Source organism: Doryrhamphus excisus, linkage group LG3 (assembly GCF_037039965.1).
Source record: "Doryrhamphus excisus strain RoL-2023G ecotype Guam linkage group LG3, RoL_Dexc_Guam_v1.1, whole genome shotgun sequence".
Taxonomy (NCBI): Eukaryota; Metazoa; Chordata; class Actinopteri; order Syngnathiformes; family Syngnathidae; genus Doryrhamphus; species Doryrhamphus excisus.
This window is the reverse complement of record NC_136359.1, coordinates 25,434,694-25,462,674: the sequence shown is the minus strand read 5'-3', so window position 1 is coordinate 25,462,674 and position 27,981 is coordinate 25,434,694. Positions and strand designations below refer to the sequence as shown.

The following is a 27,981-nucleotide window of genomic DNA, read 5'->3' as shown; positions in this document are numbered from 1 at the left end:
TTCTACCATTGATTGTTTGCTTCAGGGTTTTTTGGTCATTTTCCACCCCTACACATTTTGGTTTTGATTGGTTTTTACTATTTTTCTGACGTCTTCCTGTGCTGCCGTGTTAGCTCCATCCCTAGTGATGTTTTCCCGGCCTGCTCTTCTGGATCCTCTGGAGTTCTTTTCATTGTGTGTGTGTGTTTGCCGTAATCGATAAGTGAATTCACGAAAAGTTGGATACAATATTGATAAATATAATATTTTCATAGTCGGAGCCTAGAAAACGTGTTCATGACATTTTTACCATTATTAGAGCCCTGCATCCCCTCCCAGAGAGCAACCAACAGGCACACATTTTGATCAGCGAACACGGCCATACGTCTCACCACCCCCCAGGCATGCAACCCGCAAGAGACAGCCAGGAGCCCAGTCCCTAAAACGCCGGCGGAGGTAGGAGTGCACGTACACTGACTCAACCCAACAAGTGTTCAGAGAAAGAGCGAGAGTACCTGAGCACACAACAGTAATTATTGCATGTACATAAATATGGCTTCAAACTACCTTTGCTTACCTCTAAATGAAGGCACAAATATAACTCCATAGACGTACACCTCCAAAAAATAAAATAGTGCTGCGGCTTGCTAGGGCTGACTATTGGAACGCATTGAAAAGTTTTCCCATTGAAAATTTATTTGCCGCCCTCTACTGGTAGAAAAGCATTTTACATTCTGTTCTACTGGGTGACATGGATCAGATGGTAGCGTGGTTCTTTCCATGGTTTTTGGTTCCATCCTTGATCGCTCAACTTATTTATACATTTCAACATTCAGTCTGTATTTTTACTTGACATTTCAAATCCCACCATTTTTAGTCTGCTAAAGACAAATGAATAAATGAAATGCTGCCCCCAGTGATTTTATAGGTAACATTAGTTGTTTTTATATTTATATTTTACACGTAGCAAATATGTAACATTTTTCTTCTTCTCTTTCTGTGCACGTTAGCATGGTTCAGGTCATAGAGTGGTCGTTTCACAACGTGATTGTTGCTGGTTCACTCCTCAGTCAGTGAATAGATTCCACCACATTTCTAGGCTATTTCAACATTCACTCTACATTTCGCTTCATCTTCAGCATTTCCAGTTGGAAGTTGGAAGTTCAAACATGCCAGACAAGTACAAATGACACACTAAATGAATCATGTGAAATAAAGACGTGCCAATCACTATTTATTCCTCGAATAATTGTCAGATGCATTTCATATGCCCATAGATCACAAAGGTCAACATCATTCAACCGGACACAAATGAACATACATTGTTAATGTGGTGCTCAAACCTTCCTACTTTGGAATAGCAATTCCAGTTCTGAGCTACGTAGCATGGGACAATGCGCGGGACAATGTTGACTTAGCATCTCCAGTGTGATATCGCTACCATTATGTACAGTACATACAATAAGTGTCATTGTCACTTCACATTGTCCTGTCATGTGGAGCTGATTCTGCAATACCAGCATATTCTTTTAAATCGCCATGTGTATGGCAGCAACAACAACAAAAAACAATCACAGGATGCTTGACAACATGAAGGCACTATTTGTATTTCATCATACACTTACAGTACATGTACCGTCCCTGCAGGCAGTTCACAAGGAACTCATCCCTAGAAAAATGGAGACATTCAGACAGTCGATCAGCACTAAGTTACTGGGAAAAGCACCAATGCAATTGATCTCTGCATGATGACGAGATATTACCCCACACAAACATGGAGTAGTCCGTGCGATCACAGTCGGGTCAAACTCTGAAAATGACTACATCAGTGTCCTTTTAGTCATGGTGCCATCTAAACAAAGAAAGATGCTTACTAAACACACCAGGCTGGGGAAGTGTTTCATTATCATGTTTCAATGGCTCATTGCACATAAACTTCAATTTATCTTATGATATGAAATGTATTTTGGACCTTACATACAAGAGCTGAAAACACAATATCTGCTTTTCATGTGGAGAGTTACCCGGGGTTACACAATTTGTCTTTTGGGAAGACTTTTTTTTTAAACAATTAGGATTTTGACTGTGATACAGTTTGCCCACAGGAACATTTGTGAGGTCAAAACCCATTGGGGCTCCATCCGTTTTCAGAGTTCCAAAGTTAGAAGCATATAATTGTCCAAAATGCCTGAAGATACAAAACATTTTTATCCAACTTCTGATTGGTTAACTGAGTGAATAACCTTTTGAACCCAACAGGGACCCGGGAGCTGCCAGGTTGTGTTTGTGTTGCTATGGTAATTGATCAATATCAGCGGCACCTGACTCAGCTAAAAGCTAAACATAGAAAAACAGAAGACAATTCACATGTGGAAAACAAGAACCACCTGAGACCAGAACTTGACATGAATCATTTCATCCAACAAAACACCAAAGCACAATCTTGGTCCAGCTTGAAATCTTACATTTAGCCCTTCCAAGGTATCGTTCCTACCGCTAAAACTCAGGGAACAAGCGACTTTATTTATTCTCATCCAGTAGTAAAGATATGTAAAGATATTTTCTATCTACAATAACACCAAAGACTCACTTTCACACCAACATCATCCATGTACACCTTGTACATGCACAGAAAAATAGTTTTTTATTGGAGATCCAATTTTGGGATCCTTTTTGGGGCAACATGTCAGAGGTTTTAATTTCGTTATTTTCGATCCACATAACGATTTGCTTTCCCGAAATATTCATCTCCATCTTCGTCTGTTTTGGGTGGGTGGTGAGATGTAGCTGCAGGAAGCCCGACAACGTTTTACTGCATTTGTGCTGTTTCATGTGATCAAATAACCACATGAACACTTCAAACAATATACAGCGGTACCTCAGTTAGCATACGCTTAGCAGTTTTTTTGGTTAATGTCCAAATTTACGACCAAATTTTGCCTCAGTTTGCGTACATTTTCTGGTTAGAGTATAATATGATACACATCTTGTTGTGTTATTAAAGGGATATTTTTTTGTTGTATGACATCCCCATCAGCAGTGCAATGCATCAACTGTGACTTACGTCCCCACTCCATCATGTGTTTATTTTGACTAAACTCTTTAGTGGCCCAACAACTAACCAGTATGGTACATATGGAAACAGGAAGTGGAAGTCTTATTCATTGAACTCAGTAGTTCTCACCTTCTTGATCAAAATTTACTTGCAACTTTCTTTGGCTTCATTTTGGCTAATTTTGCAGCCTTGATCAAAAAAAAAGCAGAGACTTGGACGTGAGAAAAACTATTGAATTCAGCTCATGGCAAAACCGGAAGGTGGAAGGTGTCCTTTCACACCGATCCAGTCTTAAACAAAGGTTAAAGTAATCTTAAATATTAATTTATCCCTTTTAATCATCATGCATACATACGTATTTACAGTACGTGCATATTTTTTTTTTGTAAATCTTTACTTGTAAAGCTACAAAAATGCGTTTTATGTTTTGGGGATTTTTGTAACCGATTAATGGGATTTCCATTCATATTTTTTACGGGGAAAATAATTTAGTTAGAGTACGTTTCGGTTAGAGTCAGCCCTTCTTGAATGGATTATTGATGCTAACCAAGGTTCCACTGTACACTAAACAAAACGGAATAATATATTGCTTGTTTTTTGTTTTTAATGTGGTACTACTTGGATGAGTGATTCCAGAATGATTTACAAATACCGTATGTATGGGTTGCCACTGGAGCTGTGCTAAGCATGAATGAGTCATAAATAAATAAATGGGGGACAAGTCGGGGGAATGGGTGACACGGGTCAATCTAGTACCTGATTCACTCATAATAAAAGAATTAGAGTTTGGCATTACTACTTTCCACGCCAGGACCCAACTAAGCTACGTGTGCTTCTGGCCGATGTGCACCAATTTAAGCAAATCCACGTCTGCCTGCATAGTAAAACTTTTTAAAAAATGAACTTTTTTTCTGTGTCGGAAAAATGTTTTTACAGTAATTACATCTCAGTCATAATAACACAAATTAAATACTATTTACTTTAAATTGCGACAAGAATAAAAAAAAACATAGAAAACGCTGCATTAAGGACATAAAAACACAAAGCAATCACAGCATATATACATACAGTCCTGGTGACCAGAGTAGGTGGCTTCTGGAGTCATCTTATAGCAGTTTGTTAGTTTTTAACACGTCACCTCTCAAATAGTCATTTAACATGTACTTCAAAAAATATGCTGCACGTCATCTAAATGATCCAATCTCAGTTGGACGACTTTCTTGATGTCTTCCTAACAAATTGGCCAATGAACCAGATTGGAATTGTTCGAGAAGTTATTGGAAGTGAGCTTTTCCACCTTTTCCAGGAAAAACACAAATAGAATGTTAAAATGTATTTTTCAGAGCACGTGTATACAGAATACATCATCTGTGCCTCACAGAAGCAATAACACTTAAATCCTGCTTAAATGCTCAGTCGGAGAAAAAATACGTACCCAGTACCAAGTCAACCTTCAAGGAAAAAAAAAACCTCCAACGGAATGTATTAGTATTGAAATCCATTAGGAATAATACTGATCTTCCACCCGTGAGGAGCTTGTCTCTTCACTCCCATGACATGAATTCATTCATTTCCTAGTACTTGGGGTCGTTAGGGTCACCGCCGACCTGAAAAAGCATAACCTCCAACAGTGAACCCTTAACTGCTGACCCGAACTCCCTTAGCCTTGATCCTAGCTCTAATCCCAAAGCCCTAATCCTAACCCTTAAGCAGAACTCGAACCCTAACCCTGACCCTAACCCAGCTAACTACACATTCATGTTCGGTGGCTAATTCTGTGCATGAAACGCCAGTATGAGTTACTAATGAGTTACTGAGCCCAAGTGGTTTTATTCGAGACTTAGTTGGATCTTGCAAAAAAAAGCTGAAAATAACGTTAGCTAGAAATCTGTAAGTTTCAACAAGAAGGCTCTCAGTTAAGAACGAAATCTAAATTTGACTAAAATCAAACATTACGTATACTGTATAGAATAATTATATTCTGATTTACAAGCTGGTCTTCTCCAATCATAAATCGAGAGCGTAGAGAGAGGTACGTAAGACTTCTAGACTTTTGATGATGCTGTGCAATAAATAAAAGGTGAGCTCTCTGCTTGTGATGGATGGTGAGATATACGGTATAAACCACCAGATATGTCATATTTTATCGCAATATCGATATCCTCTTTTCTGTTCTCTCTGGGCTTTTCAACACAAGCAATCCTTTTTTTCGTTCATTTTCATTGACTCGATGAAGTACTCGCCCTTCGTGGCTTGTGATCCAAATCACGGTCCATTACTTTGAGATGATCTTCTCAAAGCAAATCTTCATTTTTCGCTCTTGTCATCGGATAACAGACCATCTCCGAAGTCATCCATCCGTAGGTGGAGGGCTCCACAGCACGGCCCTTCAGAGAATTCCAAACAGCCTCTTAAAACGAGGCGGTAGACCGGACTGCAGGTCTCAGATCAGCCTCTCCTCGGGGGGCACTTTGAGGACGCTGCCCATCTCCAGCCTGGCTCCAGCTACTTCCTGTGAGCTGGGGCTGTAGGTGCCCTCTGACTGACGCTTCTTCCGGGCCGTCATGATTAGGAAAAAGATGACCAAGATGGCGAGCAATACGCATAACATGGTGAGAGGGATGGTCACCACCAGCCACGGGACGCGCTCCTTTTGTTCTTTTTTCTGAAAAGCAATTGAAATATTTCTTATGATCCTCATAACAAATACTGTGTCTCCAAGTACAACACAATTCTGTGTATTGTCAGTACCCGAACGTTGCACTCAACACTTGGCAAATGTGCAAATGGGGAGTGGACACGGACGGATGTCTTGTTCCGACAGTTGGACTTTAGCTCGGTTTTGTTGGATTTCTGCCATCATGTCTTGTTTGAGGCTTTTATTTTGTTGCGTCTGCTTCCTGTTTGAACTCAATGCATGACTTTTACTCTGGTTAGAGGGAGCCGGGGGCCGCGCCTGATTTGTAACTAGGCTTCTATTTCTGGGACGATTGGATTTAGAGAGATTTATTAGTTATGAATCTTTAGTTATTCCTCTAATAAGTCCTTTGTCAGGTGGGCATTGTGAACTGGAGTGTTGTCCGGTTGTCATTATCACACATACGGGGGGGGGGTCTTCCGTCATGAGGCAGCATATTCACATCTGTCGTTTGACGCCCCTGCACAACCTGACGCAAATTTATGGTGCTGAAAACAAGGCTTATCAAGATGCAGTCAGACGGTTATTGGACTGCACTCGGCACCAGTAACCACCTTCATCTGGGCCGACCATCGTCCCGTGCCCTGATGGACAACCAGATCGATGCTTCGGCTCGCGGCTGGTGACATTTTTTCGGGTCTACCATTTGGCTTTTTTCCATAACCCTCAGGATCTTTGGAGTTTTAAATGACCAGCCTCAGCAGCAATGGTACGCTGCAAGAGGCCGTGCAACAATCCATCTGTGCTCAAAGAGGGAAAGCTTTTTTCCTTTGCCATCAAGAGATCATGTGACGACCTGACGACGAAGATTTTGGCTTTTAAAGGATGTGGTCTTAAACTTAAACAACCTATTCCACTTTAATATTCTTCCTCAAAAATGTTTTATCTCACTCCCATTTCTTCTTTTTGCATTTCCAAGCTCTACTTAGAACCTCTTTAAGATCCAACAGTGCTAACTGTTCATTCTTGCTATTTTTCAATGAAGTCTTAAAATTTGGATCAGGATGAGCATGACGTCTGTTGGATAGCATGCATTGCATCCAGTGGCAGGAAATGATGGGAATACTGCGTGTACTTACATTGCTTCCACAGAGTGGGCCGCTATAACCCGGCACACAAACACACTGGAAATGGTTGAGTCTGTCCAGACAAGTGGCGCCATTCAGACAAGGACTGGACTGGCACTCGTCTATTTCTGTCTCACACCTGAAAGACATCAGTGCGGCTTTAACACAACACGGGCTGACACTCAACAACACCGACAAGCAAACGTTCTCCCGAAATTAGGAGGCCAAGTCTAAGGCTGCTTTAGCATGATATCCACATCTAAACGTCCGATTTGCCAATGGTAGCGTAGCACAAATGGACAGATCTGATCTCCTCCGCCATCACTGAAATACAATAGAAAGCAAACAGCAAAAGTATATACAGTGTGGAAAATACTAAAACCGTTTTAACACTTTGATTAGTTTGAGCTCCAATAAAAGTCTCCAATTCGGTTTAATCGTCCTTGTTCCGCCCAAGGACGCTAGCAACCCGAATGGGCGAGTTGACTCAACCAAATCATTTTTGATTCATCAGTAATCCCTCGCTATCATGGTTTTTAAAAATTATATTAATTCATGTTTCGTGTTTGAATACGATCAATTATTACGTGAAAATATGCCCATTTAAACATACTATGCATATGCTTCATATATTAACACATATGCATATGTGTTAATATATGAAGCCATTTCAAGCATAAAAATGTCTAAATGAGGTAAAATCCAAAAACGTGCTCATATGTGGTATTCTATACTGGTCACGAGGTGTTCGGTAAGACACACAAGCACCAGACTCGATCGGCGGATTTGATTGTAGGTTTGAGCCATGTCAAACAGACACAGTCAATGCTAACATGGTTTTTTCCATAACATTACTTCCTGTCTGGCCCCCACTCAGGTACACGACAACAAGAGCACATTTACAAGAACACACATGAGCACAAGATGTCCTCTTTACTCTTGTTATGTCATGTAAAGGTTATGTCATGACTATAGGGGTGTTATTTCATGTCGAGAGGCCCCTAATAACACAAACAGATGGTATTTTCCGGGTAATTTGAAATACATTTAGGATCTGATCGGTGTGGAATATTGTATGTGAGACTCTCACCTGGGACCAGTGTATCCTGGCTTGCAGGTGCAGTTGCCCCCGGTGTCCCCACCTATGCACACCCCTCCGTTAAGACACTTGGTCGTGGCATCACAAGCCACTGGAGGGAATCGCCACCTGTGGAACACAAATACAATTCAACACATTTTACAAAGCGATAGAATTGGAATGAGTAAAGTTGATTTAGACTTCTCAGATGAAGATGAAGATAAAGATGTGTAAAGATCACACATACTGTACATTCATTCAGTCAGTTCTTGTCTTGTATATATGACACCCGAGATTCCTTTTTGGTGGAGAAAAAGAGAACACTCTGGAATGTGGCCTGAGGCAGTCAGCCCATACGAGATGTTGGACCATCTTAAAAGACATTTTTGACATTTTTTTATTGAGCAGGGGTTTTCACAATCTAACTTTGTGGGCCTGGTTGAAATGCTATGAAAACTACCGGTTAAGAAGTCGCTCAAAACTAAACTTTCTTCATTCTTGTTTCTTTTTTAGTAATCGAATATTTCACTTAGAGTCCAATGAATTAACGATGCTAACCAAGGTTCCGCTGTACTGTATTTATCCATCATTTTCTATGCCGCTTATCCCCATGAGGGTAGCAGGGGTTTTCACAATCTAACTTTGTAGGCCTGGTTGAAATGCTATGAAAACTACCGGTTAAGAAGTCGCTCAAAACTAAACTTTCTTCATTCTTGTTTCTTTTTTAGTAATCGAATATTTCAGTTAGAGTCCAATGAATTAACGATGCTAACCAAGGTATTAATCCATCTATCATTATCCCCATGAGGGTAGCCGGTGTACTGCATTTCTGGACATTCAAAATGTCTTGGAAAAATGTTGAAAGTCCCGCATACAATCAAAGTTTCTACGCATTAAAAGAAGACGACAAGAAAAAACTCACTGGCAGCGTTTGCCCACGTATCCTGGAGGACACAAGCAGGTATGAGTTTCCATCATTTCCTCACAGGTTCCCCCGTTCAAGCAGCTGAACTCCAAGCAGTCGTCCACCTCTTCTTGGCAGTTTCTCCCCACATAGCCAGGCTCACAGTCACATCGGTGATCGGCCAGAAGGTCTTTGCACGTCCCGTAGACGCAAGGGCTAGAAGAGCACTCGTTTATGTCGGCCTCACACAGCCTGCCCTCCCAACCTGGCCTGCAGCTGCAGTTAAACTCGTTAAACTGGTCCTGGCACACACCCTCGTTGAGACATGGCTGAGAGTCACAAACCGGGGCACCCTGGCACCCGATGGTTGGCTCGTGTCCATTCAGTCTGGAGAATCGACTTGTCTGAGGGGCGTCTGGTACGCTGAAAAGCGGAAGGTAGATCCCACCCACTCGCACTTCTCCGAGACATCCGGTATATTTCTCGGCGAGCCAAATTTTGGTGTCGTTAAGGAAGTTGAGGTTGCCACCGGCTCCGAGGCTGCCGCCAGCTGAGTAGCCGTCCACGGTGAGGACCCATCGAGACGCTGGTACTGCAGGGTCCACCATGGTCAATGCCACACGGTGCCAAGCCCCGTCTGCGATGGTGCGGTCACTGGTAAAAGCCAGCAGCTCTGCACTTGATCCGCTGTCGATTTTGACCAGAAGGGTGGAATTGAGGAGTCCCAGGCAGAAGACCATAGCTCTGTTGTTGGCCCTCACCAAGATGCCGTTCTCCTCCCGTGTTCGAATGACCATGGTGATGTTGGTTATCGGGCTCAGCAGGGAGCTGTTGGCAAAATATTCCAGACCGTTGTCCTGGAAAAAGGCTTCGGTCAAACCTGTGAGAGGAAACGGTTGAAATAGATGAATGACACTTTGTCGCCTCATCATCGAATTATTCCTTGTTTCTCGTATGAACAGTCTGGTCTTGTCACTTTTCATTATATTCTTGGATTACACTTCGTTCTCCCACTGATTCCTCGTCTTTTCTCAGTTTCTCCGCTACTGTTGCACATTTGGACCTAGCATTCTTGAATTGTAGTTCATGATAGTCAGTCGTTTTTAGTTCCTATCTACTGCCATCACCTTCCATCTTCTTTCATTCATGCCAGTGTGGCTCATGGGGGCAGTCGCCTGAGACCAAAAGCCCAGGCTTCCCTCTCAATGGATGCTTGGTCCAGCTTCTCTGGTGGGTTCTTAGATCGCTTGAGACTAATAGTCTCTAACGTGTCCTGGGTCTTCCCGAGGCCTCCTGTGTGCCCTGAACGTGTCCTGAACACCTCAGGAGTCTGGGAGGAATCCTAACCAGATGCCCAAGTCACCAGATCTGGCTTCGACTCCTGACTCCCTGATTTATTTATTTTGCCGTTTTTGACTTTTGCACTACAGCGAACTGTTTTTAAAATGTTTACTTTCATTTCAATGACCAGAGGTTGGTAATTACTTTGACCATTGGATGGAGCTTCCTGGAACTCAAGACTGCAAGTCGTACGAGTCGTGTTCGTGCTGACCTATATATCCTATAGTCAGAATAATTGGTAGCAAAGGATTACTCACACTCATAACCATCCCATAGGTCGACACATTGCCCTTTATCAGAACACGGCTTGTCCACACACCACAATCGCTTCTGGCACAGCCGTCCAGAGAATTGAATGGGACAGTCACACCTGAAGTCATTCCAGGTAATCTGGCACGTCCCAGCGTTGGCGCACGGCTCGTCCTGTGCACAGACAAACACAGGCGTGCGGATTAGATGCTCACTTGTAAAATCTCTAACCCGAGACGACTGCACCGGCCCGGCAAAAGCTGCAGAGAAGATTAGGAGGTAACATGCAGGGGGATCATCAAAGGGATTCACAACCTGCTCAGCGAGGGCACGGTAACAATCTGACACATTTGGTTCACATTGGGAATAAAGACAAGCCTGTGCGATATTACTAGTACTGAATATAACAGGGTGTCCCAAAAGTCTGGACCGAAAGGAAATGTGTATTAGACTAGTATTTCCATCAATCCAATAAGTTCTTGCCAGCTGACACATAATCACTGCTCACTGAAAAAGGCACACTAATGGAGGCGGACATTTTTGACAGCTGGTCATCGTGTGAACCTTTAACAGAATCAGAGAGGAGAATGCTTTGGGTTTTTTCCGATACCTTGCAAGTGTCATCACTTTGACATCCTGGTAGAACATTGTCCTCCTCCGTGGCCTGGTAAACCTCCAACCCGTCCGTATGGTCCACCATGGCCAGATGCCTGTTGTCCAATCGGATGTCTTGGAGGCAGCCCTTGAACGTTCCACCCCAGATGTTCGTGTTTTCACCTGCAAGCAGTCCTCCGACATAAACCGCATCTCCTGCCTCGATGCTCACGTTCCCTAACGCGCGGTGGTGACCCGCTTTGGGGAAGAACACGTGGCCGTAGTTGACTTTTACCGTCACCAAATGATTGTTGCCATCCGTGAGAGACTTGGCCTCTGACAGGAGAGTGGTGTAAGGACTATAGATGGCAACTGCGGCGTCCTTCAGGTAGACCGTCAGGTAGGACTTTTTCTCTCGGCGAAACTGCAGAAGTAAGCCGTTGGCTTTCAGGGATCGCATCATGAAGGAGATGGAGAAATTGTCTCCGTGGGTTTCTGTGATGTTAAAGGCGGCATAGCTTGTGGTGTTCTCGTGACCAAAGGTCCAGGATGGATATTCTGCAAGTACAATTTAAGAGCATACTTATTATTTCACGTACATTTACAATTTCTGATTTGCTTTAAATGGTCCCATGTTGGATGTATTTTTCGGTACGAAACTTTGGGTTCAGTACAGAGGCTTACTGAATGTCAACAAGGTACACATGAACACCTTGTCAACACGGGAACGCTTCACTGGGTGAAAACGATGTAATACATCAGGTCTAACTGTATCCTGACACCCTTAGTACCACCATAAAATACTTTGGTTCCACCTGAAAACGTTCCTGTATGGACAGGCCCTACTGGTGCTTCAATTGCATCGTGTCTAATCAATAAAAAAAAATACAATGCAGCTGGAAAAATGTATTTGGTGGTTAAAGTCTCCTGTTTGGGAACACTTGGCTTTCCCAGTCAAATATGGCAACAAAGACAAGTTGATAGGACGAAAACATTGTTCATTTGAGACGGGGAACGAGGCTAGAAGCTGCAACTCGAGTGGTGTGAAAAAGATCAAGTTTGTCACAGTTGACGCTTATGGCACTTATTTTATGCCTGGGGGGCTCTAATAACCTGTAAAATCCTATTTACAAGGTTGTAAACAGGTTTTCTATGCTGTAACTATGAAAATATTAAATAGATTTTAAAAATACTGTGGAAATTCACGTATGACTTTTGGGCCTGGAATGAATTATCAGCGATAAACGAGGGCCACTGCCGTGTACGGACCTGCGACGGTTACCCGGTCACACCCCTCGTTGCACTCGGTAAATTTGATGGATCCAATCAGTTCTCACCTCTGTCGCATGTTTCTCCATAGTAAGGCCGATAGCACTGACATTTGGCCGCAACCCACATGTCCACACACAACCCCCGTGGTTGGCAAGGGTCCTGGTGGCACACGTCCTCTTTGGTACATCCCAGTTCCAAGCCGATGCTCTCCTCTCTCATGAGGTCCTGCGGAAGCAGCGGCTTGTAGTCCACTCGAAGGTCTTCCATGCAGCCAATGAAGCCCCTCCGGCTGGTTGCGAGCGTCAGATATTCCCGTGGCGCCCCACCGACGTAGAGTTGCTGAAAAGAGTCCGACTGGAAGAAGATGAGATGGTTGTAGACCTCGTTTTTCACTCGGCATCCTTCCTCACAGCCGGGTCCCACCACAGTCAGAGTCAGCCTCTCATCCATGGCCACAGTGACTTGGTGCCATTCGCCGTCGTTGACTGGACCTGGATAAGTAACCTGCAACATCCTCCCGGACTTTAACCTGGCCTGAAGGGACCCCCGGACTAACTCCAAGGAGATGAAGCGGTCCGTGGTGCCACGGTGGTACAGTAGCATGTCAGGGAGCGTGCTCCTGAATCTGAGCTGCATGTGAAGCCCATAGTTTGGCTCATCAAAACCAAGCCTTGCTCTGTTTTTGGAGACGGGCAGCTGCATGTGGACGTAGCCGTCCGAGTTGAAGGAAAAGGTGGTGGAGGTGTTGCAGAGTTCCCCCGTCCAGCCATTCCCGCACAGGCACGTGTAGCTGTGCTCGCCGTAGGCGGTCAGCAGCGGCACGCAGACGCCGCCGTGCTCACATTGGTGCTGCCGACAACCAACCAGGAGTATGTCACAGTTGCGTCCGCCCAGTGGCTCTTGGCCCGGCTCTGGGGCCGGACACGTACATATGTAAGAGTTGGCACCATCTTCACACGTGGCGCCGTTCTGGCACGGATTGCTGTCACACTCGTTGACGTCCACTTCACAGTGTACGCCTGCGTGGAAGGATGACAATGGCAGTCAGTCATTCCGCAACACGTTGAGCATGTCAATCAAAAAAAAACAGTACGTGTCTGCATGCCACTCCTGACCAGGATAAGCCAATCCTTATTTAGGAATGGAATATTTTCACAGTAAACTTTCCAAGTAGAGTTTGTAACATTGCTAGCGCCCTCGAGACATAACATAACACTCAATTTTACACTACTATGACCCCATATACTGCACGGTGGTCGAGTGGTTAGCGTGCAGACCTCACAGCTTGGAGACCCGACTTCAATTCCACCCTCGGCCATCTCTGTGTGGGTTTTCTCCGGGTACTCCGGTTTCCTCCCACATTCCAAAAACATGCTAGGTTAATTAGCCACTCCAAATTGTCCATAGGTATGAATGTGAGTGTGAATGGTTGTTTGTCTATATGTGCCCTGTGATTGGCTGGCGATTGAATGGCTCCAGCACCCCCTGCAACCCCTCTTGTGAGGATAAGCGATAGAAAATGAATGAATGAATGACCCGATATAGTCAAAATAATAATACAATTAAGACATAACATTGCTTGAGTGCGTTTCTGTGACATTACAGTCACATTACTGACACCTAGTGGCCAGTGTGGAGTACTACATATTATCACAACCTCTTTGAATGCGTCTTCTGAATGTCCTGTCTTTGTATTTTACTAAATGTTGACATTTTTAATTTTGAAAATGCTTCATTTCGGCAAATGATTACGCTTAATTGGCTTAATTACTGTATTTCAAATGTGCCATGTTATTATACGTTCATGTCTATCCTGACGCCATTGGTCACTACAACTACACAGGATGATAAACAGCTCGTATCTCGCTCTCGGAAAAACAGCATTGCAAGTCATGAGCTCAGCCCTCAGCACTATCTCATGAAACATCTCTCAACGGTACATGCTACTACAAAGCTAATTCATAGTTCTTTGACGTATTTGAAGCTAATTTCCGTGCTAACTAGGGAGTAACTACTTTTTGGGAAAGTAATCTCCTAATTTGAGCATTTCTCAACACAATTACATGAGAGGCCGATACAACAAGAATAATGTGATTGACACAGATTATATGCAGACCAGTTCAAACTGGGACACATTGTAAAACCCGGTGAATCCTAATTTCTACGACGTTCCAGGGCTCTACCATCAAACACATCTGGTTGTTCCATGACATGAAAAGTGCTGTACCACGCTGTACCTGTCAGCCGCCATCGCTCAGAGCAGCAACATAGCAGCAGCAGCAGTAAGTTCCGTCCCCGCATGGTCCAACCCACCAACCTCACAATCTTGCAGACCTGCTGGCTGACAAGCGCTTGCAGTCGCCACTTCTGTCCTCTCTAGTCCTTAAGCTTGGAAAAGCGTCCTGACTCTTCCACTCTGTCCCATGCAGCAGAGAGGAGCGATTACAAATCAGCCCTGCCCAGTCTTCTCTTTTCCACTTTGTCCATCCCTCCGTCCCTCCTTCTCTTCCACCCTGTGCTGCCCATCCCGAGCAGAGTGCTAAGCCTCCTGCCTCCAGCTGGCTCCTGTCCGTCTTTGACGGGAGGAATGCCTTCCAGATCTCCTCACTAAGCCTGTGGGGGGGCCTGCTAGTGGGAGCAGCTTCTCAAAGTAACCAGTAGAGGCCACTGCAGGCCAACAGCTTCATGCAACCATGGGGGGGGGGCAGGACTTCATTCAGTGAAAATAAATAGGCAACTTATTGAGTGAAAAATCATCATTTCCATTACTGTAATGTTGGTCTTATTCTATAGGGGGGGGGGTTGTTTCCCACCCCGTGGTTGCTGGTTTGAATCTCAAATCATTTATATCAGGGCTCTCAAGCTCAATTTACTTGGGGGCCACTGGGGCTAGGGTCTGGGTGAGACTGGGCCGCATCAGGTTTTAAAAAAGAAAAAAAAACGCATTTATTAAAAACAGAAAATGAATAAACTTTGCTTTGGTTCCGATTTTCTACAATAAAAGCTCTGATAAAACATTCCACTGTTCTCTAATATCTTAATTGTTATGTTTCTACACAAAATAAGATGAAAAATAAATAAACAAATCAAGAATAAAGAAAATCAATCAATCAGTAATAAATAAATATAATAATAATAATAAAAAGTTAAGAAAGCACATATAGTTGGTGGGTAGACAAATGATTTTTTTCAGATTAAAATGAACAAAGCATTATTAGAGCCCTGTAGACATGACAAAACACGACTATAGTCACATTTATACTCTTTTTATTTACAACATATTGCGCAACTGCAGGGTCTTGAGACACATGCTAACTCGCTAACTAGAGAGCTAGCAACCTAAACGGTAGCCTTCAAGTTATTTCCTTTCAACTTAAATAGCCAAAAACTTACCACTTCCACACGGATAGGGAGGATAACTATTAACAGTTATTTAACCTTTAACATGAACATTAATCAAACTTAATAATTTTTTCTGGGTACATGATTCCATACAGCATCCATATCAAACTAACATTAAACTTTCATATCAAGGCGGGGGCCTCAAACTAGTGTCCTGCGGGCCACATTTGGCCGTGTGAGACCCCTGACCTAGCATGTTTTTGGAATGTGGGAGGAAACCGGACTACCCAGGGAAAACCCACGCATGCACGGGGAGTGGGAATGGGAGGAGAACGTCTTTTCATCCTATTATGTCGGACATCCCAGTCTCATATCTTGTCTCCTTGGCGTAACAATACTGGTGCCTAGTGACCGGAATGAATACTACATAAAACTTGAATGAAATGAGTAGTATTTTGAAACTAACGGGTCCCTGTGGTTTAATTTGGGCCAAGCCGACCACCATTGCTTCCTAGACTGGTGATTGGAGGGCGGGGGTGGAGCAGCAGGGCATATGGTGACCCCCTCCCTCATCTGGGAAGTCAAGCAAGCACACACGCATGTGCGACTTGATAGGATTATATTTTTGCTCCAGATGGACTTTGCGTTTTAGTTGAAACGCACGAGGTTGTATTCATAACAGCACAGGGCACAGAAGGACGAGGGAACAATCCAATTCTCCAATTCATGTTTTTCTATTCATTTGTGTTGTCCTTTTGTTTTCCATCAGATTTGAAACGGGCATCTAAGCAGCTTTATCATAAGCTCCTCTCTCGCAACAATTTCTTAGCAGACCCCCGTTTAATACCCAAGATGAACATATGGGGGCTTTTATTGGCTTTGCTGTTTTCTGCTGTGCTCCTGTAAACCATATGCATCCCTTCTGCTTCCTTGTGGCTTCACTGCAAATTAGCTCCTTCTTTCATTTTGAGTTCTTTTGTAGGAATCCAAAATGAATTCCCAATGGGAATTTTTTTCATTTGCTTTGGCACATTTTGTTGGAGTAGTGCTGGAAACTCGATGACTGTCACTCAAATAACCAGTAACCAGGAAGTACATGTACAAATGCTCGCACATTCACAAGTTGACACCATGAGTCAGTGAAACCTCAGTCTTCCACGAAAACTGAGTCAGTAAAAGTCAAGTCTTCATAAAATACCCATAAGGCAATGAGACCTGAGTCTTTGTCAGGTACCCGTGAGTCAGTGAAACTCGAGTCTTCGTCGAGTACCCATGAGTGAGTGAAACTCAAGTTTTCAACAAATACTTGCGAGTCAATGAAACCAAACTTTGATGAGGACCTTTGAGTCAGTAGAAGTCAAGTGTTTGTCATGTGATGCCAGCTAGCATGGTTGTGTGATAGTACGTTGTTAAATCTTATTAAACCTTTATTTAACCAGGTGAAGCTTATTGAGATATACAATCTCTTTTTCCACAGCGACCTGGCCCGGATGATAAGACAGGAAGTGATGACGTCTCTCCTACCTGTGAAGCCATCGGGACACAAACACTGGTAGGAGTTGACTAGATCTTGGCAGCTTCCTCCATGATGGCACGGAGCAGACACGCACTCGTCCACGTTGATTGAGCAGTTTTCTCCTGTAACGCCAACGCGTAGTCAGGTGACGCTTCGCTCTCATCGCTACGTTGATGAAACAACATGGAAGGGAAAGGAAGCGCTAACGAACCTGTGAATCCAGGTTGGCAGTGACAGATGAATCCGGCTGCTTCTTCATAGGTGAAGCTGGCCGTGCTGAGTTCAGGGAGACGGCCGTAGTTCAGAACATCAGAGCGCTCAAAGCACTCGCCGCCATTTTCACAGGGGTGCTGCTCGCACTCATCTTCATCCACCTGGCAGTTGTCACCCTCGTAACCTGCAATGGCGACAAGCATAGCACGGCCAGCATTTATGACTTGTGTTTTATTCTTGCTAATGCGGGGTTAGCTGTATGAACATAAACATGAACATAGTCCAGCTAGTGCTAGGTGTACCTGGCCAACAGAGGCACTTGTAGACGTTGATCCCCTCCAAGCACGAGGCACCATGCTGGCAGGGATTGGAAGCACATTCAGGAATATCCTCCTCACAGTGATCACCTTCAAAGCCTGTCCCCTCGCAGTCGCACTCATATCTAAGGAAAGACACAAACGTCTGCGTTTACGTCAGCTGCTACGTAAATGTATCTAGAAAATGTGTGCTAATGTGGATTGCCGTGTCGACCTCGTCAGCTTAGTTTCAGCAGACAAGTACCAACAAATACAAATGATGCATATATTGCCATTTACACAAATTAAAAAAAAATCTGCAGATTTCAGTCTCACAGGCTGCACACACCAGAAAAAAAAAACATGAACTGATATAAAAGAAAACATTCCATGTGTATTTTAACCTCACCTGTTGACTCCATCGATGCACACGCCATCATTTAGGCATGGCGTGCTGGCACATTCATCGATGTTGACCTCACAGTCTTGACCCTGAAACCCGTCCATACACTGGCACGTATACATGGCAACGTGGTCTCGGCAGGTGGCACCGTTCTGGCAGGGTTGTTCTTCACACTCGTCAATCTCGACCTCGCAGTTGGTCCCTGCGGGGATGGCGTTTGGCGTTGTTAGCTCACAGTGAAAGCAATAACACTGGAGCTGCTTTGGTGGACGGCGGGACCAAAGGCCACGTTTTAATGCTGCTGGTTTGAACTCTTTTTGGTTTTTCAAAATGAGCTTCTTGTACGTACTGTATTTTCCAGACTATAAGTGGCACTTTTTTTCATAGGTTGGCTGTTCCTGTGACTTATACTCCAGAGCGACTTATAAATGAAAAAAAGTGTTTATGTTCCATAAACAGTGGACACCTTTTCTGTTCATGTTTATTTTTTGTGCAGCTGAATAAGCATTGTGTTAGCATATCTTACACCTATTCAGCCTGTTCTCTATTCTTTTATTATTGTTACAACTTGCCTTCCAAGATGATGTAATGTCTGTTTTGGTCAAGTAGTTTGGAAAATAAATTACCCCGCAAAAAATGGGACTTATACTCCAGTGCCACTTATGTATGTTTTTTTCTACATAATTATGCATTTTTGGCCTTGTGAGACTTATACTCCCGAGCAACTTATAGTCCAGAAAATACGGTAAATGTAAAATAAAATAAATACATCACAAGACTGCCAGAAAAACAACACACAATTGCATGGCGGCAGGCAGCCGCGTCTTTCCGACATCTTCCAACCAAAGATTGGAATTTTTTGTTGTGTTGGGTGCTGGTGGAAATTCTAGAGGAAAAAATCAGACCACCTTGCCATTGCACCAAGTACAGTAATCCCTCGTTTATCACAATTAATTGCCCAAACCGGGATAAGTGACGGTGATAAGCGAACTGAATATTCATAATTATAGCATTAAAACCTGTTAACTAGCTTCTAAATACAGTCAATAACATTATTAGAGCCTTCTAGACATGAAATAACACCCCTACAATCACAGTTTACAGTACGCTCAAGCATGGATATGGTTTATGGATAGCGTTGACACCAGAGAGGTAAAACATGTGACATTTACAGAAACTATTTCTGGACGATGAGGAAAATCTGAGGATGATTGACACCTACTGTACCACAGCTACCACAATTTGATGGCATCAATCATCTAAAGAAACAGCACCACGAGTCTTACCTGTGAAGCCTTGAGGACAGTCGCAGCTGTAGTTGTCCACTTCATCCACGCATGTGCCGTTGTTCTGACACGGCTGGGAGGCACACTCGTTTATGTCCAAGTCACAGTGAAAACCTTGAAATCCGGGCACACAGAAACACTGATAGGCATTGACGCCATCTTTACAGATGGCTCCGTTTTGACAGGGCGCCGACTCGCATTCATCAATGTTTTCTTCGCAGTCTGCCCCCTGGAATCCGGCAGCACACTGACAATCATGTCCGATGTCAGGAATGTCGGTACAGGTGCCGCCATTCTGGCACGTTTCCTTTGAGCAAGTCGTGACACGCGACTGGCAGTTTTCGCCTCCGAATCCACGGGGACAGTGGCACGCGAAGGCATTGAGTCCATCGACACAGTAAGACCTGATACCCGTGCAGGGGTTGCTTTCGCACTCGTCTACATCCAGGGTGCAGTTCAGGCCCGTGAGGCCATCCGGGCAGTGGCATGTGAAATTCCCGGTCCCGGGACTGCTGGTGCAGTTGGCGCAAGGTGCCAGGATGCAAGCGTCGTACAGCTGGTCGCAGTTTTTGCCCATGTACCACACGGGTCCTTTGGGGCACAGGCACACGTAGTCGCCCAGATGTTCAACACATGTGGCGCCGTTGTTGCAAGGTGACGGGAGACACTTGTCGGCTGCTGCGGTACACAGAAAGCCTGCAGGGAAAACGGCTCAATAAACACCAAAGATGCAATTGGCACAATTTAGTTACGGACATCTTATGATGAGCATTACATGTATCGCACCCTCTCGCTATGGCCTTTTGTCCAAATCAATTCAATGATTGCTCTTGTATGCTCTGTTATTAGTAAACAACATGCATATGTAAGCAAATTGTACGTATTCGTGGATGAAAATACAAATATAAGGCCTTCAAAAGATGTAATATTTAGTGTAATTCAGTATCTGTGACTTGTTGCATTGTAAATCTCTCCTTGACAGCAAACAGCAGCAGTAGAGTAGTATTCTACACTGGTTACTAGTAATGTCAGTATTGTTACATTCATGAGAATGTAGCCACCAGGAAGTACGCTGTCAAATCTGTCTTATCTTTTGTTAACATGGCTTATTTTGTATTATGTCTACTACTTGTATATTGGGTAATACAAGTGTAAAGGTGACTATAGGGTTGTTATTTCATGTCTACAGGGTTCTATTAATGGTAAATATCGTATTTAGAAGGTGATAAACAGTTTTTGTTATGCTCTATGAACTATGAAAATATTTTGTTTATGAATATTTAATCCTACCAAATGGAAATAATACGAGGGATGATTTCTCTATGCCAGGGGTCTCAAACTCGCGGCCCGCGGGCCAAATGCGGCCCGGAGGATGCTAGTTTGAGGCCCCCGCCTAGTTTGATATGGATGCCATATGGTTCCATGAACCCAGAAATGACAGCTTAAAGCTGTGTGCACACCGCACACAATTGACGCGATTTTGCCCTGCCCATACGCAAGCGAACGAGCCCGCCTGTTTTGCTTTTTCTCTCATCATCCATGACTGAGATCAAAACACTGAAAAAGTGTTTTTTTTTTTTTAAACCTGATGCGGCCCAGCCTCGCCCAGACCCTAGCTCCAGTGGCCCCCAAGTAAATTGACTTTGAGATCCCTGCTGTATGCACATATGATGCACATATCTATCCTCTATGCACATATTATGCACATATGCTACCGTACATGTGAAGAATATGTGCATAGAGGAGCCACCCGGTAGCAAACCTTTCAACGAAATCAGGAAAAAAGAACATTTCACAAAAACAAAGTATGGAAATGACCCCAATCAAATCAATATTTTCCCAAGTTTCGAAGCGCTGCACTGACAATGTTGCACAATAAAAGTCAGAGTTGAAAGAAGTCTGTTGCCAAATAGCTCTACCACAAAGTCCGTTTACCACAAAGTCGTAAACGGAGGATTGAAAGTAAAGTGCTTAACGTTGGGTCAAAGTCCAATCATCCTTCCCTCATAAGCTTGAGCTGTATTATGGTTTGCGTGGCTTATGAGATGCTGCCTGAATCTCTGACCTGTTGAGGTGCTTAGAAAGCAATCTGGTCATGAAAGGTAAAAAGCCTCTTCTCAAGGCAGATGGTGTCAAAAGTGAACTTTTGGGAGAAGATATGGTTGGTAGTTACTTTCCTTGTTTTGTTCCTTCTACTCGCTGTGTTCTGTGTCTTTCCTCCACAATAATAATAAAATGTCCAATCCAAATTGTGCAAAAAAGGTTTCAAATATGCAAAACCATTGGTTAGTCGTGAAGGTGTTTTTGTTTTTTTTTTAATCTTAGCTTCAGGCTTTAGCGATGCATGACTTCCTTCACTGTGAATCATCTTGCGCCTCCCTTTGACTGGTCTTGGAAAGACCACCCTGCAAAGATGAACTCATTCAGACCTGCCCAAGTGAGAGCTGCAAGGGTCTCCTCAATCCACACCCCTCCGTCCATCTGACACATTCCAAGGAGATGATAACAGCGCCTCCTAAACACGTCCCCTCCCCCGGCTGTAGATCACGCTTATGGCGAGACAAGTTGATCCTTGGCACTGACTGGTACCGCTATCAGCACTAGCAGCGTTATCAGCGGGTCCGCTGATAGGCAGACGTTGGCGGCCACTGACGCTGTCCAGACTACGATGTCTCTGTCCTGAGATGTTGACATGAGTTGACCTGGATTTGCTGCTTAGTCCAATGTGGACCAGAGGATTGGGGAAAAACTGAAGAAAATGACCAGCTTGCTACACCTTGATTTGTACCACAGTACACTAACAGTACAGGGGTTCCACAACGTTGGAAGCGTAGACTTGTTCCAACACGACGCTACATTTGCTAAAACCTTGTATTCATTAAAAAAATCATGTCAATATGTGTGTATTTGTACAAATACAAGGCATTCAGAGGATGTATTCATAGTATCATATTCTACACTGGACACATAATGTTACTGTCATTTTGGGTGAGACACACAAGCACCAGACTTAATTGCCAAAAAACAGGATTTTATGGCAGGTTTGAATGATCTCACAATAATCCCTAACACGGGCTAGCGTTGTGTCATTAACACACTCCAAGCTAAAACTCGACTCTGAACCCCGACATCACTTCCAGCCCCCCCACCCCCTCACCCAGAATACCTTTACAGCAATACACACGCGCATGAGTCTGGGTTGTTGGGTAATAGGGGTATAAAGGTGACTATAGGGGTGTTATTTCATGTCTAGAGGGCTCTAATAATGTTTTAGAAAAAACACATTTGGAAGGTCATAAAGTTTTCTATGCTCAATTTATAAATAAGGACTCCGAGTAAACGGAAATTCACTTATCGAGGTAATATCATGAGCAACAAATAATTTTTTTTTTTTTGATAATTAGGTTGTGTAAAGGGCCGCACGGTGCCGAGTGGTTAGCATGTTAGCCACATAGTCAGGAGATCAGGAAGACCTGGGTTTGAAACTCCGTTGAGTTTGCATGTTCTCCCCGTGCATGCGTGGGTTTTCTCCGGGTACTCCGGTTTCCTCCCACATTCCAAAAACATGCTAGGTTAATTAGCCACTCCAAATTGTCCATAGGTATGAATGTGAGTGTGAATGGTTGTTTGTCTATATGTGCCCTGTGATTGGTTAGGATAAGTGCATAGAAAATGGATGGATGGAGTTGGGTAATAGTAGCATAAATGTGACTATAGGGGTGTTACTTCATGTCTAGAGGGCTCTAATAATGTAAAAAACTTAATTTGGAAGTGCAACAATAGTGGGGGTTCATACTCACTAAAAAAAGAACTATACAACAGACTTCATGGTAGTAATAAATTGATGATAGCTGATGAAATGATTGACAGAAAGAGTTTGATCATGAGTGAGTACAGATGATGAGGATGTTGGTAGTCAAGGTACGAGTAGTCAGACATAACATATGCGCTCTGTTTCTGTTCTGTTTCTTGAAATCGCTCATTAAGAGCATTGTTTGAGTTCCTTACTTAATCCCGTCACAACGTCATTCCTCATCCAATCCTGAAGGTTTTTAGCGTTGTCCGTGCATAGAAATGTTTTAGGTTTCATTTTTCCCTAAGCTTGGAACATACAGTATTTCTCCTCTCTTGTTGAAAAAGAACGTTTTATGTTTTTGCTAAACTGGTTAGTGTTTGCTTTATGCATTTGGATTTGTTCTGTAGAACAATGGCATGAACAGAGTGAGCCCTTTAGTCATAAGATGGGGGAGGGGCTGTGATTAGAAGTGCTGTTATCACACTTGTAGGCCTTTTGCCTCCACATTGTCCCACAATACGTGTCATTTATTTATTCGTCACGCCTGAAAAGCCTACAAAAGACTAGTTTAGTACTGTTTACATTTCTCATGCAATCACATGACTTGTCAAGTACTGTTTTCCACCAAGTACACGACAATAGTACATGCAAGGTCTATTGTTCCCCCGTGGGTATGCATTGTCACCACCACTTCCCACATCAATGAAGCTGCAGCGTCCGGTGTGACGCCCCACAAGAGTAGGTCCCACCCCTAGTTAAGTCATTCCTCTAATTGTGGAAGAAAGGTAAGTCCTTATATTCTCACAGCTGCAGGTAGAGAACGTTGAACTAGGAAACGAGACACAGACAGTGTGGACGAGACCAGAAGATGTCGCTTTGAGCAGTATGACCAGTTATTAACAGGAAATGATCCTTGAAGCTACAAATGACTTGAGATCCCCCCCCCCCTCTTGTATTCGTACTACAAGGTTGCAATACGTACATGGTGCGTTCACATTCCATGAGGCATGCAGTATCTCTTTGGACTGAAAGTTGCCAAATAAAGTTCTTGGCCCACAGGCTGACCAAACGGTGCAGCCACTCCTACGGACTCAAACCCCCGTTGAACAAATAACGAGCATTTGGTGAATCACCACCAGAGACCGGCAGGTCCTTTGGGTTCAGCTTTGTGCTCCAAAGTCTCCACAGCAGGTGGCCGCTTGGCTTTATAGAAAAAAATGCACAAATCCTCTGAATCAGTCACGGTTACACACTGAGTCAGACAGCGGCATGCACGCTTTTGTTCCTTGTCTAAGCCCCAGTCTGTGTCATTCTTGGGAATTCCTGGGGGGAAACACAATCAATTCACCTTGAAATACCAACATCTAACTTTTATGTTAAACTGAAGGATGTATGGGTGCCGTGCGATGGCCGTATCCTGCCTCTCGCCTGAAGACGGCTGGGATAGGCTCCGTACAGAAAATGAATTAATGGATGGACGGATGAACGGATGGATGGATGGATGGATGGATGGATGGATGGATGGATACCAAAACTCGTCCATCTACTACTATAAATGTGGCTGTTGTAACAAAGTCATTTCCATGAAATGATTAAGGTCCTACCTAGTCTTAGGCTGTCCTATCTAGTCAGACTAGTATTTGTCCCAGCTAGTCCCAGCACCTGAACTGGTGAAGCTGCTCCAATGACATCTTCTAAGACAACCCGAAGACTCCAGTTGCGATGTATTCAATGCCCAGAGAATAAAACGCTGTGGATGAATGAGAATGTTCACAGAACAAATGAAATCGGAGTCACGGTGTCGCCTTTAGCCTGGTTGTCAGGCTAGCGCTAGAAACTAGCAGGCTGGAGAAGGTATTTCTCCAAGCCATCCTTCCCATCTCATAGCTATATATTCATCTCGCTGCAAGCTAGCGCTAATATAGCCAAACAAACGTTTGCGTCTCAGCACCCAACGGTGGTACATTCAAGGACTGTCGAATAAAGTGTGAATTCTCAATGCTTGAAAGCAAAGAATTGTGGGCATTCTTAACAATGGTACATACTTAGTGTAGCATTATTATCATTTACTTATGAATTACTACCCACTTACTGTGAATGAGATGTGTTTCCTGCAAACAAATATGCCTATTTTTTGAAATTTTTAATATTTTTAAAATGAATTTTTGACCAAAAACCTGCTGAATCCACTGAATGTACAGTACTGCCAACAGTATTTAACAGTACTTTCCATTCAAAACATTGACTGTCAGCATTGTGCTAAAAGCTTCTCCTGGACTCAAGTGTGTCATCTGCAGATGGCAACCATAAGGGGAGCAAAGACGAGCGGGAAGATGAGATTATTCTCCTCCGGGCTTTGTTTCAGGTTGTTAACGGGTAGTGTAGTGTAGTTTGTGTAGTACTACTACTATAAGGCTAACATCCGCCAAGATATTTTCAGGGTGAATTTTCCTGGAATTCCTGCAGAGCCGAGGGTGCCAGGTTGCTAACCATGCGCCTGAATTCCCGTAACCAGCCCCCCCATTTAACACCCGGATAAAAAGCATTGCAGCAGTGTAGCCTGACGCTGGGGTGGTTACCATGGCGATGGGCAACAATGCCACCCACCCTGTCCCTGCCCTTCAATTGGCCGCGGTTTAAATGAGCTGCACACAAATGAGGCTCACGGGGAAAATGGGTCAACGTGGTTTTTCAAAAGATGGAGGGGTCGCCCAGCATACGGCCGCCACCCCACCCCCGCAAGTCACCATGGGACCGGCGGGGCCGTGGTGTTTTATTATTATGACCGAGCGTGCTGTGGCGACGTGATGCTGCACAGTTAGGACTACTGCTACATGGGCTAAAAGTACTCCGACTACTGCATGAAGATGTGTATGCACGTGCGCGTGCACGTGCACGCACTTACCAAGTTTGAACATCATCATGGTGATGAGCAACGTCCTCTGGTGCCTGGACCAAACTTTTCCAAACTCCATGGCAATGTAGCTTTCCACTCAGTTTAGTTCTCCATCCACAACACGACCATGTTCCATCCACGAGTTAGCTGGCAGGGATCCCCGGTACCTCCATGTCTGACCACTGGGACTGGACCACTGGGACTGGACCACTGGGACTGGACCACTGGGTGGGTGTGTGTCTGTGTGTGTGAGTGTGTGTGAGCAAGTAGTCTCTGGGGAACAAACTAGGACAGGGTAAATCAGAATAATCACCCCAGCAGAGAGTGGAAGGAGGAAAACATGAGCTGGAGCTCAGGATTGAACTCCACTCACTGGAGCTCGGGACTGGACCCGGCAAACACAAGGAGCATGTACGGACATGGAGAAGAAAAGTTTAAGAAAAGAATATTTGGGATACAATGCAAAACCTTTGTTTTAACACAAAATAACACAAATATAACACAAAATTTATAAAACATTCATAAAACATTTTGCGAGAGAATCCTAAACTTTTGCGTTCTCTCAACATTTTTGTGTTATTTTGTGATATAACGCAAACGTTTTGTATACTCTTGCAAAACCTTTGTGTTATTTTGTGATATAACGCAAACGTTTTGTGAGACAACGCAAACGTTTTGTATTCTCTCACAAAACCTTTGGGTTATATCACAAACATTCTTACTTTTTTGCGTTCTCTCACAAAAGTAAAAAGTTTTGCGAAAGAATACAAAACTTTTGCGTTCTCTCACAAAACTTTTGCGTTATTTTGTGATATAAACACAAAACTTTTGTGAGACAACGCAAAAGTTTTGCAAGAGGATACAAAACTTTTGCGTTGTATCGCAAAATGTTTGCATTAGATCGTAAACATCCTTCCTTTTTTACGTTCTCTTGCAAAACACAAAATTTTTGTGTGGGTGCAAAAATGTTGTATTCTCTGGTAAAACTTTTAACACAAAACTTTTGAGTTCTCTCACAAAACCTTTGGGTTCTATCGTAAACATTGTTTACGAGAGACCACAAAACTATAGCGTTATTTCACAAAATAACGGAAACACAAAAGTTTTGTATTTTCTCACAAAACCTTTGGGTTATATCACAAACATTCTTACTTTATGGCATTCTCTCACAAAAGTCAAAAGTTTTGCGAGAGAATACAAAACTTTTGCGTTGTATCGCAAAACGTTTGCATTAGATCGTAAACATCCTTCCTTTTTTACGTTCTCTCGCAAAACACAACATTTTTGTGTGGGTGCAAAAATGTTGTATTCTCTGGTAAAACTTTTAAAACAAAACTTTTTTCTCTCACAAAACCTTTGGGTTATAACACAAAATTCTTACTTTTTTGCGTTCTCTCACAAGAGTAAAAAGTTTTGCGAGAGAATCCTAAACTTTTGCGTTCTCTCGCAAAATTTTTGTGTTATTTTGTGATATAACGCAAAGATTTTGTATACTCTTTCAAAACCTTTAGCGTTATTTTGTGAGACAACGCAAACGTTTTGTATTCTCTCACAAAACCTTTGGGTTATATCACAAACATTCTGACTTTTTTGCGTTCTCTCACAAAAGTAAAAAGTTTTGCGAGAGAATACAAAACTTTTGCGTTGTATCGCAAAACGTTTGCATTAGATCGTAAACATCCTTCCTTTTTTACGTTCTCTCGCAAAACACAACATTTTTGTGTGAGTGCAAAAACTGTGGTAAAAGTGGTAAAACTTTCAAAACTTTTGCGTTCCCTCAGAAAACCTTTGGGTTCTATCGCAAACATTCCTCCTTTTTTTGTGAGACAACGCAAGTTTTGTGAGAGAATAGAAAATATTTCACAAAATAACGCCATAGTTTAGTATTCTCACAAAATGCAAAAGTTTTTCTGAGAGAATACTAAACTTTTTCATTCTCTCGCAAAATGTTTGCGTTATTTTGTGATAACGTAAAAGGTTTTATGAGACACACAAA

The 27,981-nt window shown here is 43.3% G+C and overlaps 2 protein-coding genes across 2 annotated transcripts in view; one reads left to right on the top strand and one right to left on the bottom strand.

Annotated features, from left to right (window-relative positions):
- The window catches only part of LOC131127726 (Golgi-associated plant pathogenesis-related protein 1), a 59,624-nt gene that overhangs the window by 17,792 nt on the left and 13,851 nt on the right, over window positions 1-27,981 (top strand). The window lies entirely within an intron of this gene.
- On the bottom strand, window positions 999-26,632 carry LOC131127723 (protein crumbs homolog 2-like). The gene is made up of 13 exons (XM_078789232.1): window positions 25,995-26,632; window positions 19,294-19,989; window positions 18,014-18,209; window positions 17,611-17,750; window positions 17,307-17,492; window positions 17,104-17,217; window positions 12,303-13,256; window positions 10,982-11,523; window positions 10,380-10,545; window positions 8,800-9,661; window positions 7,890-8,006; window positions 6,812-6,938; window positions 999-5,699 (listed from the first exon to the last, which is right to left on the bottom strand). The coding sequence occupies exons 1-13, from the start codon at window positions 26,062-26,064 to the stop codon at window positions 5,478-5,480; spliced, it is 4,392 nt and encodes a 1,463-aa protein (XP_078645358.1). The 5' UTR covers window positions 26,065-26,632; the 3' UTR covers window positions 999-5,477.